The 12,390-nt window shown below is 39.2% G+C and overlaps 1 protein-coding gene across 4 annotated transcripts in view; it reads left to right on the forward strand.

The window, feature by feature from the left end:
• Window positions 1–2,003: 2,003 nt before the first annotated feature.
• LOC149153388 (hydroxyacylglutathione hydrolase 2, mitochondrial-like) overlaps window positions 2,004–12,390 on the forward strand; it is a 323,641-nt gene continuing 313,254 nt past the window's right edge. For 2 of the 4 annotated variants that reach the window (XM_089438429.1, XM_089438432.1), the window contains exon 1: window positions 2,004–2,159. In XM_089438429.1, coding sequence (XP_089294555.1) covers window positions 2,118–2,159 — 42 coding nt within the window. In that variant the 5' untranslated portion in view covers window positions 2,004–2,117. Of the gene's footprint in view, window positions 2,160–2,300; window positions 2,485–2,558; window positions 2,578–12,390 lie in introns of those variants that run through there. The other 2 variants (XM_089438430.1, XM_089438431.1) reach the window with 2 other exon arrangements.

Below are 12,390 nucleotides of genomic sequence, written 5' to 3' on the forward strand. Positions count from 1 at the left end.
GGAAATAATATCAGCCTTTTCCATCTTGATTCTTCGAAGCTTATCCTTGAGCGCTAATTTCCTCTGGTCACTACTGTTCTGGTAGAGGTCCTTCAATGTCTTCCACATTGAAAATGGAGTATCCTTCCCATGGAGACTCGAGACAATATAGTCTCGAACTCCCTCAAGGATGATCTGTCTTGCCTTCGCCACACACTTCTTCCACTCAGCCAACTCTTGTGCATTAGTTGAAGTTGGCTTTTGGATTTCTTGATCAATGAATTCCTTCAAGCCATTGTCTTCTAATAGATCCTCCATTCTATCTTTCCATGCTATGTAATTCAAGCTACCATCCAAGGCATACTCAAGTCTCAAGCCATAGAACGCCATTAGCCAACCTTGAAGTATGATAAGAATTCGATTTGCACCTGCAACCCCGAACTTCAAACTTCGAATTCTCTTCTCAGTATACTGTTCACAGCTCCGCTACTATGTAGAAAATTTCTACAAATCTAGCTCTGAAACCATGTAGAAAATTTGTGACAGGTTAACCTGATAATGTAACATAAAGCAAAGCAAAATATTATAACCTACTTTTACCATCCATTTGTAGAAGCTTAAAGATTGAGCTAAACAATATAACCAGGATAAGAAGAATCAATGCACAATACACATGAAAATACTTTGGGGAAGCCTCAGCTAAAAACCCCACTATCTGTATTATCATACAAGGTGGAAAAACATAGGAATTATACAAAGCCTTAGCTCTCACAGCTAGCCAGCTCTCAGTACAATATTCACAGATGCTCATAGGCAATCTTGGCTGCTCTCTAGCCTTCCTCTCTGCCCTCCAAGCTCCTATTTCCTTGCACTGTTCCTCTAGGATGATTCTCCTTCAACCAAGTGGAACACTGATCTCACACACTGCCAGAACTGTGCAATCCTCAAGGAATGATCCTTGACGACATGCATGAGTTTTCTTTATAAGAAAACACATGCAACTGATAGTACAATGTCCTTGTCTTTAATCTCAACTGGGTCTTTCTTAGAGTAGACATGCATGGGTTTCTAATGAGGGAATCTTTAGTTAACTGTAGTACACTAGTTGAGTGCATGCATGCGTCAACTGACTGTTAACTCATAATTAGTTCCTCAAACAGTTTGGAACTAATTTAACTGGACTTAACTTAGTAAACTGAGTTAACTAATTACAACTCAAATATAACTCAATCTTATCTCCTTAATTTAAGAGATAACTCTTGCATGACTTCAGAAAGACTTCTAACTTGAATTTCTCTAAAATAGGTGTGCACCAAGTCACTAAACCATACTTAATTGACTTATTTTATTATTATTTAATTTAGTTTTTTATTTTTAGAATTTTTGAGTTTCCTTTTCATTACTTTCCAATTCTCTTAGATTTCTCTGAAGCCAAGGTATGAGATTTGTGAAACCAAATTGGATGGTTCAAAACGTCTACCCTAACTTAATGATGTGATTAATCTCTAAAAGACAATCTCATAATTAAAACATATATATATTCTTTTGTTTATTTCTTGATTATATTATAGTGAATCAATAACTTACTACAATAATTTGGGTAATAACTATTAGAGTAATTTGAGTAAGGCCCAAGATCAAACTTAATAGTGGTCATTATAACTTAAGTATATATCCAATAGCTTATAAGTGGTAATAGGATTTGACATCAAGTAAAAAGACTTCTAAAAACTTGAAATAGACAAGTAATTCTATACAACATAGTTTTCCATAAATAATAATAATAAGTCAACCTACTTTTATGAATAATAATTAATTATAATTTTCTTAGTACTAATTTAACAACTAAATTATAATAAATTTTCAATAATAATAATAATATAAAAACTTAAAACTTTATTGATTCACATATAATATGTGAATAAAAAAAATCAATCAAAACCTTCAAATTATCTGAACTATCATACCTGTCGGCCCTCTTAGGTTTATGTTTTATATCATTTAACAAAAACAGTATAATACATCATTCACACTGCATCATAATATAATATTTATATTACCTAACTTAATTCTAACACTACAAAGCAGTGGAGTAACAAAGCGCAGGTATTCCCAGGTGAGTGAAGTAAAAGATTACGATGTTGTGCACAAGAATCTCCTTGGCTTCCACATTTGCTCCCGTGAGTACTATTCTCTTCCTCTTATCAAATGTCAGTCGAACTACAGTTAGATGTATGTATTGGTGCGTTTGTTTATTCGGTGGTGCCCAGCTTTACATTTAATTCTCATATTAATCTTGGGTTTCTGGGAGAAGAAATCAGTCACGAGGGCTTGGGTTTGGACACTATACTGCCGGAAGAGTGGCAACCTGATTTTTATCGGGGGAAATCTTATCATATGGACCACTAATAGTCTATTGGCCTTTTACTCGAAATTACGATCGCCAATCATGTTGCATCTCCATTTTAGTTTTGGCTGAGAAGAAAGTTTTCATAGTTCTAAATGGTATGAGTTTTTTGTAATTCAGAGTTATTCGCCAATCATGTTGCATCTCCATTTTAGTTTTGGCTGAGAAGAAAGTTTTCATAGTTCTAAATGGCATGAGTTTTATGTAATTCACAGTTATTTAAGGGGTAGCTTAATGGATAGCAGTCTTAATTTTTTAGTTGATTGAATTTATTTATGAATTCAAAAATATATTTTAAATACATTAAAAAATGAAATTGTTAATAAATTATTTTGTTAAAATTAAAATTGTTTTGCAGATTCCAGTGAAAAATCTATAAATTAGACTAAACAGTTATTTAAAGCATACTTAAAAATACTCAAAATTCTCCTGCTGAAGTATTTGAGAAGCAACATCAATGTGGCAAAGCTGTCGGGGATTTTGCCCGTTTGACAGGTTTAACATATTTCTTTTCCTTTTCAAATGGTTATTAGAAGCTTTTGACCTCGTAGAATGCAGTCGAAAGGAAGCATGCCAATTCCTGGTTCTGTTGCTGCCAGTTTATAACAGTGTTGCTAAAATCAGACTTAGGCAATAAATCCGCAAAAATAAATATCGAGAAAAAAATGGAAAAAAAACCTTCACAAAAGGTTGCTTAGGAATTATACAAAAATTGAGGAAAAAACTCTGCCAATGAATCAATACACTTCCTTTCTTCACAAAACCAGCCAGCAAAAAAAATTGCAGAATGTGGGCATAATTTTCTTTTAAATGATGCTGACAGTCAACTACTGATATTTTTCAGAACCCAGAGGTGTTTTTAAAAGCTCAGCAATATTTTCAACGGTAAGGCAGCTTTTACAGCCAATTTCTTGGCTAGAGATTGACTTGCCTATTAATCGACAAAATAGATATGGCACGGATTAATTGACATTTATTGTTGCACGACTGACCTTAAAGGGGCAATCAAAGGGGATTTTAAGAAATTCCGGATTAGTTAGGTTACATGTACAAAGGTTAGGTTTTTGGACATTAAACACCTATATTCAACAAACTATTTCAAATTAATTGACTGTTTGAGGCATAAATTCAGCAGTGCCTTCGTCTCAAAATGGAAATAAATTGAAAAAATCCAAAAACACTTAACCATAAGGAAGTTCAAAATAAAAAGTTTGGTTCCTTATGAGATAATGTTGGGTGAAATAGGAGCAACTCCCATTATGGTGCGTCTCATAAGATATATAAAAAGAATTGAGCAAATAGGAGTAGGTAGATGACCTAAAGTTATCTTCAATGAAGGCATGAATGAAAGAAAGAAAACATGGATGAGACAAAACAACAAATGGATGCAAAAATGGAATATCTACCTCAATGCTTGTCCCACAAATGACAAATTTTTGTAATGTTCCCAATTTTTGTGAGTGCAAAATTCACTAAAGAGTTTCGCCAATTTTTGGTGATATTAAATAAAAAGGAGAAAATATTATTTTGTGAGAGAAAAATGAAAATTATTATTTTAATGAAAAATAGTGGCAAATTTTAAATTTTTATTTTTTTATATATATATTGAGGATGGGAGACAAAGTATTTTTTTAATGGAGAATGGCAGCAAAATAATATTTTATTGGAGGATGGAGGAAAATTATTATTTTGCTAGAGAATGGCAGCAAAATAATATTTTATTGAGAAAGGAGGCAAATGATTAATTTATTTAAAATTGTGGCAAAAGTCTCCTAGTGTAATATGGGCTCCACCAATAAAATAATGGGGAAAAAGGAGAATCTAAAAGCTAGAAGGAGGCCCAATGGAGAATTATAAATAGAGGAGGGACTCCATTGCAAATCATTCTGTTCTATCTTTTCTAATTGACATTTTGACAAAGCTCAAGCGAAACTAAATCGCTGATTTCGGTGGACTTCGAGTGCCACCCCAGTTAGCTTTGGAGGGAAGATTATCTCAGATCTTCCATTGGTGCTCAATTGGTTTGGTTGTTTGATTCGATTTTGAAGATTTGTTCATAATTTGTCCAGGAGATTGTTGGCATCATAAATTTGCATTTGCGGGTCAATTCCTCCTTCACCCAAGGACGAGTGTAAGTCCCCATTTCAGGAGACCGAGTGCTAAAGGTTAGGAGGCTAATTCTGAAGTTGGTATTCCGGAGATCAAGCATTAATCTCCAAGGCCATATCTTTCTTTTTGTTGGTGTATTTCCAAGAGAACAAAAGACAAAGTTCAGTTGCAAATTCCAAGGTCAAAGAGTTGCAGGAAGGCGCAGTGTTATACTTGTACTTGCTGAAGGTATGGGATGAATTTCCTCTTTGTTGGCCATAGTCAAAATCATTGATGACAATATCGGCAATATATTGCCGAATATCGGAAGTATCGCAATATTTTTGGTCGCGAAAATATCGCGATATTTCCGAGATATCGTCGATATGTCGTCAAAATATCGTGCGACGATAGGAAATATCGCTGCTCCGGCTGGGTTGCACCTAGAAAAGGGAAAATTGGTTTTTTTTGCTCATTTTGGTTTTCTGAGTGTTGGAGAAGGAAGGGGAGAGCATTGTGGTAGTTGTCAAGAAGGAATTGAGGATCAAACAACCATTATTACCACCAACTACGAATTTTTTGTGGATCAAAGATTGGATAACAGTGAGATAAACTTCATTTTTTCCATTAATAGGTATGTTCTTACAATCCCCTATGTTAATGATTTTTTTCATAGATTTAGGGTTATTCTTGCTTGCCTCTTTGCCTACCAACATTTTTTTTTTTCCATTTGCTATGATTTTCATGCCCATGAACCAATGCAAGGGTTTTCTCCATATTTGGACAACAAACTCCAATTTTTTTTTTAACTTTCAAATGCACCCTCTTGTTTCCATTTTTCATTGAATTCACATTGCAAATAATGTAGCAAAAAAATTATTTTGTAAAATGAGGTGGTTATTACTTATTATTTTTTGTGTATGGGTGGAGTAACTTTAATCATAATTCCAATTTTTTGTTTTTTTGGTGCCCTGGGTTTGAATTAGCTCCCTACAAATATGCTAGAAGCCTTGGACCCATTTTGGGAGTATGGGGACCTTGATGGTGGGACAAATTGGGCATATCTATCATCAAATCGTGTGAGATTAGGATGACAGGAGGGGTTATGCGATTGAAATACCATCTGGCTAGACTCCCTGGACATGATGTTGGGCTTTGTACAATTTCTAGTCCGGAGCTTATACAAAAAGCTCTTGAAGCAATTGATGAAAAAGATAGAAAAAAGGAAGAGGCAGAAATAAACAAGGCTGAACGTGCAGGTAGATCTTTCGAGATATCTTCTTCTGATTTTGAGGCTGAGGGTAGTGGAGGCACTCCACAACATCACCTACTACTGCTAGTGCCAGGTCATCATTTTTTGTTCCACGAACAGGACATGGAGCACAACCTTCCATAAAATCAATTGTTAAAAAAAAGGAGAAGCAAGAAGCAGATAGAGTTATGGGGAGGTGTCTTTTCTGGAGCGACTTACCTCTCAGCATCACCAAAACCAATCCATTTTGGCAGCCAATGTGTGATGCTATTGCTGTTGTGGGCCTAGGGTACAAAAGTGCTACATATGAGGAGTTGTGAGGGCCAATTCTTCAAACAGAAAAGTCAGACATCAACTCTAGATTGGCGGAGTTGAAACAAACATGGGAAGTGTCTGGATGCACAGTGATGTCTGATGGTTGGACAGATAGGAAGGGTAGGACCCTTCTAAATTTCTTGGTACATTGTCCTAAAGGTACCATGTTTATTAAATCAGTGGATGCATTAACACATATAAAAGATGCAACAATGATATGTGAGTTGTTAGATGGGTTCATTTGGGAGATTGGTGTGCAAAATGTGGTGCAAGTCATAACAAACAATGCAACTAATTATGTGTCTGCCGACAGGATGCTTATGGAGAGGCACCGCACATTGTTTTGGACTCCGTGTGCAGCACATTGCATCGATTTGCTGCTTGAGGATTTGGGAAAACTCTCCTTCATCAAGGAGGTGATTGATATGGCTAGGAGTGTCCCTTTATAACCATGCTTTTGTTCTTAGCCTCATGAGGAGATACACTAGAAACAAGGAGTTGCAGCGTCCTGCAATCACACGTTTTGCCACCAACTTTATTACTCTTCAGTCTTTGTTTCGATGCCAGTTCGAGTTGAAGCAAATGTTTGTTTCTGATGAGTGGCGTGATTGTAGATACAGCAGGAGATGGGACGAGAGAGCCATTGCAAAAATGGTGTACACTGACATGTTTTGGCAGGGAGTAGAAGAAGCGTGCTCAGTTAATGAACCTATAGTAAAGGTTTTGAGATTGGTAGATGGGGACAAGCCTGCAATGGCTTATTTGTATGAGGCAATGGATAGGGCCAAGGAGGCCATTCGTTCTTATTATGCAGATAAGGGTTCTGCTGGGCTTGATAGGCATATGATGTTATTGGATGTGATTGATAGTCGGTGGACAGGGATGCTTCATCGACCCATTCATGCAGCAACACTCTTCCTCAACCCCGCATTTTCATACAAATGCGCCTTTGATTTTGATGGCGAGGTGATGGAAGGGCTCCATTCTTGCATTCAGAGGATGATACCTGATCCCGAGTGTCGTAGAAAAATCAATCGCGAGATATAGTTTTATCGGGATTGTGTTGGCCTATTTGGCTTTGATGATGCTATTAGGGAAAGGACCCTCTTCATGCCACGTAAGTGACAAGTCATCACTCATTAGAATTTTCAATTTAGAATTTCCTTATTTTTAATTTTAGATTTTTAAAATTCAATTATGTAACTTTTTTTTGAAAGTTTAATCATGTTTTAAGTTTTTGACTTTTTTATTTATTTTTTATTTTGTTGTAGATATTTGGTGGCGAAGCTATGGTGCAAGGGCACCAAATTCGCAGAAATTGGCCATAAGAATCATGAGTCAAACATGTAACTTTTCAGGATGTGAGCGCAATTGGAGTGTATTTGAGAAAATACACTCAAAAAAGTGCAACAGGTATAAATTTGAGCTTCAGCGTTCAGTTGAGCAATTACATTTATTGTAATTTTAAATTTTTAATTTATGACCCTCAAGTGTCAAGAGTCAAGAGTCAAGACTCATTAGTTTTTTTGACATGCCTTAATGATTTAGTGTATGTGCATTACAATATCCGACTTCAAGTGAAGCAAATAGAAGCACCAATGGATCCAGATGCCATTTCCCTAGACAATATTGATGTATTGTCTCAGTGGAGGGTGGAGTCTGAGGTGTCCATCTTGGAGGAGTCACCTTCATGGTTAGAGCCAGATGATCCATTAGAACAAGGGCAACAAGAGGAGGAGGACTCGAGGGAGGAGCAGCACGAGGAGGAAGAGCAGGAGGAAGAGGAGGAGGAGGAGGAGACTGTGGGAGCATCAACATCAACACCATTTGCTATAGATAGAGGAGAGCACAACTCCATACCTAGCACTCATTATTTGACATTACGTGCAAGGGCAGGCTTTCTACTGCTAGGGGCAAGTCTGGCAAACAACCCATCATGTTTTCCTGTAAAAGGGGGAGAGGGCACTGATTTCAGATAGATAACTACTAGTTTTATTTGTTCTGCTACATATAACTCATGATGATGAGATACTTTTATATATGTGATGTTATTTGGTTAGAGCCAGATGATCCATTAGAACAGGGGCAGCAAGAGGAGGCGGACTCGGGGAAGAGCTGCACGAGGAGCAGCAGGAGGAAGAGGAGAGGAGGAGGAGACTGTGGGAGCATCAACATCAACACCATTTGCTATAGATATAGGATATCACAGCTCCATACCTAACACTCATTATTTGACATTAGGTGCAGGGGCAGGGCCTTCTACTGCTAGGGGCAGGCCTGACAAACAATCCATCATGTTTTACCATAAAAGGGTGAGAGGGCACTAATTTTAGATAGATAGTTGCTAGTTTTATTTGTTTTACTACATATAACTCATGATGATGAGATACTTTTATATATGTGATGTTATTTTGGTTAGAGCCAGATGATCCATTAGAACAGGGGCAGTAAGAGGAGGAAGACTCGGGGGAGGAGCAACACGAGGAGGAGTGTTAGTTTTTGGTAGCATCGGAAGTGCTCTAGCCTTTAATTGGTGGAGAGGCTAAGGCCCATGAGTTCTAAAGAACCCAAAAACCGTTTGGTGAAATTCCACCCGGATTGTATTTTATTAAAATAATTAATATTTTTAATGGAGTTCCTAAGTCTAAACTTAGAGAAATTAAAATGTTAATGGGTATTAATCAAAATATGGGTGAGAATGATCTAGAAAGCAGATCAAGTCATGTTTTAATCTTAGCCATTGATTAGAGACTTAATCTCGGCCGTTGAAGACTCAACAGGAAAAGTATAAAATGGAGGCTTGGGGTTCATTTGGAAACACGTGCAGAGAGATTGAGGAAATTGATTTTCTGAGGTGAGAAGGTCTCAGGAGGAAAACCGATTGGGGAGATCTTGCAGTAGAGGGGAAGTGAGAATCCAAGAGAAGGACTTTCCGAAGAATATTGATAGAGAGGCAGAGAGAACTTGCAAAGAGGCAGTGTAGAAGCCGAGAGAGCTGACATAGAAAAGCTGTCTGTCACGTAGAATCCAGAACTGCCGGAACAACGAAAACTAGCAAGAACTGCCGGAACGGAGAGTTGACACAAAGGCATCGTAGTAGCCAGAAGAGCTTGCGCAGAAACGCTGTCTGTCACACAGAATCCAGAACTACCGGAATAGCCGGAACTGCCGAGAACTGCCGGAACAACCGAGAGAGCTGACGCAGAGGGCAAAGAAGGTGATGCAGGGCTGACACAGAGCCAACGCAGAAATAGTCGGGGTTAGCCAGTTTTGTGTTGGATCAATCGGAATTCTGCCTGGTGAAATGAGGTAAAACTTGCTCAGATTTTCTGTCAGTATTTTCTTTGTAAAGGATTGCTAGATGAACATCCTAGATTTGTATTAAGATATTTCTCCCGCATAATAATAAACCTTCAGAGCTATTGCACTTGTTTTCCCGCATTGGGTTTTTCTGGGGACTATTGTGTCCAAAAATAAGTGTGTCCTATGTATATTGTTCTTTCCTTTTTTTTTTTTTTCTGTTTCATGAGATCAAATATTTAATAAGTGTAGGCTGTAGAAGTAATTTGCTTCAATATTCAGAAGAATAACTTGGTTAATGTATATTAAAAATCAGGTAGGTGAAGTAGATTCAAATTTACTGTAGTAGGGGTTCCTTGAGTCTAGGAATTTTCACGTGGTATCAGAGCAGTTGATTTTGAAATAGGAAGAGCAAATCTAGTGCTGAGTAGTGAGGCCAAAAGCTGCACTCGGCAGCAATTCGAATCCCCTTGAAGGGATTGCGTAGTCCTTGTCGGGAAGCAGATATGAGGAAATCTCTCTCTGAGTGAGACGACAGAGGTACGATTACCAGTTCGTGAGTTTGCAGAGGCAGAGGCAGTGACGTAGAGCCTCAGCGCAGTGTTTGAAGGGTGTAGTTTCTTCCGGGGCAGAAATCCGCTGGAAAAGAACGAAGACACGTAGAAGGGGAATTTTCTCCTCAGAGAACTTTCCGCCAGAATGTTTCAATTTCTCATTTGCTGAGAAACTGAGCAGTGGTAAGCAATGATTAGAGGAGTTAGTTCGATAGTTGGGTAAGATTGCATCGCATGGGCTCAGAGATCAAGACAGGTTGGAAGGAGCTTCCAACTATGTCATATGGAAGACCAGAATCTTCGCTGTTCTGGAGGAATATGATCTCGAGGCCTACACAATAGTGTTGTAGATGTTCTTGCTGACAACGATCAAAAGAAGAAGCACAAAGCTGAGCAGGGGAAGGCAAAGAGGCTCATTCTCGATGGAGTTCGAGATCATGTTGTCTCACAGTTGTAGGGCAAGGATACAACCCGAGAGATGTGGGAAGCCTTGTCTTCTTTGTATGAAGGCTCTTTCGAACAACGAAAGATGTATTTAGAGCAGAAGTTGCAGCGGACTTTGATGTAGAAAGGAGAAGGGGTGAACCTCTATCTTCAACGTCTTTAGGACACTAGAGACCAACTTGCTGCAGTGGGGTCCACTCCTCAGCCAACCGCGATGGTGAGGATAGCCCTGAATGGAGTCTCAGATGAATGGCAAGTTTTTGTCCAAAGCATATTGGGCAGAGAAAAACTATCTTCATGGGAGGAGATGTGGGTGACTCTTCAACAGGAGTTAAGGAGGGACCTAGTGAAGGTCAACCTCAATGGCAGCAGTGGAAGTGGCACAATGACGAAGGAGGAGGAGGAAAATGCAGCTCTAGCATCGAAGGTACAACAGAAGCCGAAGCGAAAGGACATTTCGAAGGTGAAATGTTTCCGTTGTGGCAAATTGGGCCACTATGCATCCTAGTGTCGTTTGAAGAAAAAGGACAAGGATGAGAAACATGATCCTAAGGCTGCTTCAACAAAAATTGACAAGGATGAGTTTGCCATGAGTACCCACGCATCTCCAGGAGGGAGGTGGGGCGATATTGAGCTGTAGTCGGGAGGACCACATGTGGGCAGGATCCTTGAGGAGTCCACCTATTGGATCAATTCCTTGCTACGGGAGCCTAAGATTCAACAGTAGCGAGATGGACTTGGTGTCAGATGATGCAGTGGGGTGTTTGGAGGACAGATGCAGTAGCTGGGGACCAGAGACTGATCAGTGGAGAGCAAGGTTGGCAGTGGTGCAATTGGCACAGTGCAGGAGTCAGCAACAATGCAAAAGATTCAAAGGGTCAGAATCAACAACAGTCAGATTCCAACATTCATTGTATTATGTTGAACATAGTTAAGTTCAACTAATTTTGGATGTTTTTCAGTTGCTTCTCTTAGCAACTGAGTTGCAGTACAGATGTAGTGTTAGTAGTGGTAGTGCTAGCAGCATAGCAGATGCAGCGTTTGAGAGGGAGCTGTAGTACAGATGCAGCAGTGGCAGTGGCAGTGTCATGGGCAGCAATACAGTAGCAGTAGTAGCATAGTGTTGGTGGTAGCAACAGTGCAGAAAGGAGGTGCTTCAGAAACAGAGCAACATGCAGGTGGACATTGTTGCTAGAGCACTTTCCTCGCTAAGGAGTGTTAGTTTTTGGTAACATTGAAAGTGCTTTTGATCCAGGAGGATCCAGGAGGACTGATCATGGTGGATGTTCAATAAAGTACCAATGGCATGGTAGAAAGGCTTAAAACTCAAAGTGGTAGATTCTGGATGAACTCAACATCAGATCGAAGTGCTCATCGCCTTGATTCCAACAGTGCGAACGACACTGGAATCCGAGTCTAGATGACAAAGTTAGAGAAAGTCAAAGTTTGAGTTTGACTTGTCCATGTGGCAAGAAGAAGATGACATGGCAAAGATTCAGCGAATGAGGCCGTGCCACATGGTAGGTCCATTGGGCCTTGCATATCACTTATCAGCGAAAAGGAGGAGCGCTTCACGAAGAATCGGTTCCTAGCATTCTCGGCTGCGATTGTGATATCACATATCGCAGGCTGAAGGAAGAATAGAAAGGTAAATCGGCCCCAACAGGACTTTGTTGTGATGCAATATCGCATATCGCGATCGCAGATTTGAGGAGGTTCTGAATTGGCCCCAGTAGGTCTCTGTTACGATGCGATATTGCATATCGCGATCAAAGATCATGAGAGGTTTTGGATCGGCCCCGACAGGACTTCGTTGCGATGCGATACATATCGCATATCGCAATCGCATAAAAAGGTTTGTGTTTGCAAAACAATCCAGCGATAATCGCCGATTGCGATTTGTGACAGGAACTTCCAGATGGGATATGTTATATGTTGTATTTTATAAGTCCGACGAGTCCGTGTATCGCAGAGTGCTGTTGTTTGGGCTTGGTCTGTCCGCCGATATGAAAAATGTCAATTCTCTGTTAAAGCTGTCGGGTTCAGAGAAA

The sequence above is a fragment of the Pinus tabuliformis genome, chromosome 9 (assembly GCF_031772625.1).
Source record: "Pinus tabuliformis cultivar Carrire ecotype Pingquan chromosome 9, CPIR1, whole genome shotgun sequence".
Taxonomy (NCBI): Eukaryota; Viridiplantae; Streptophyta; class Pinopsida; order Pinales; family Pinaceae; genus Pinus; species Pinus tabuliformis.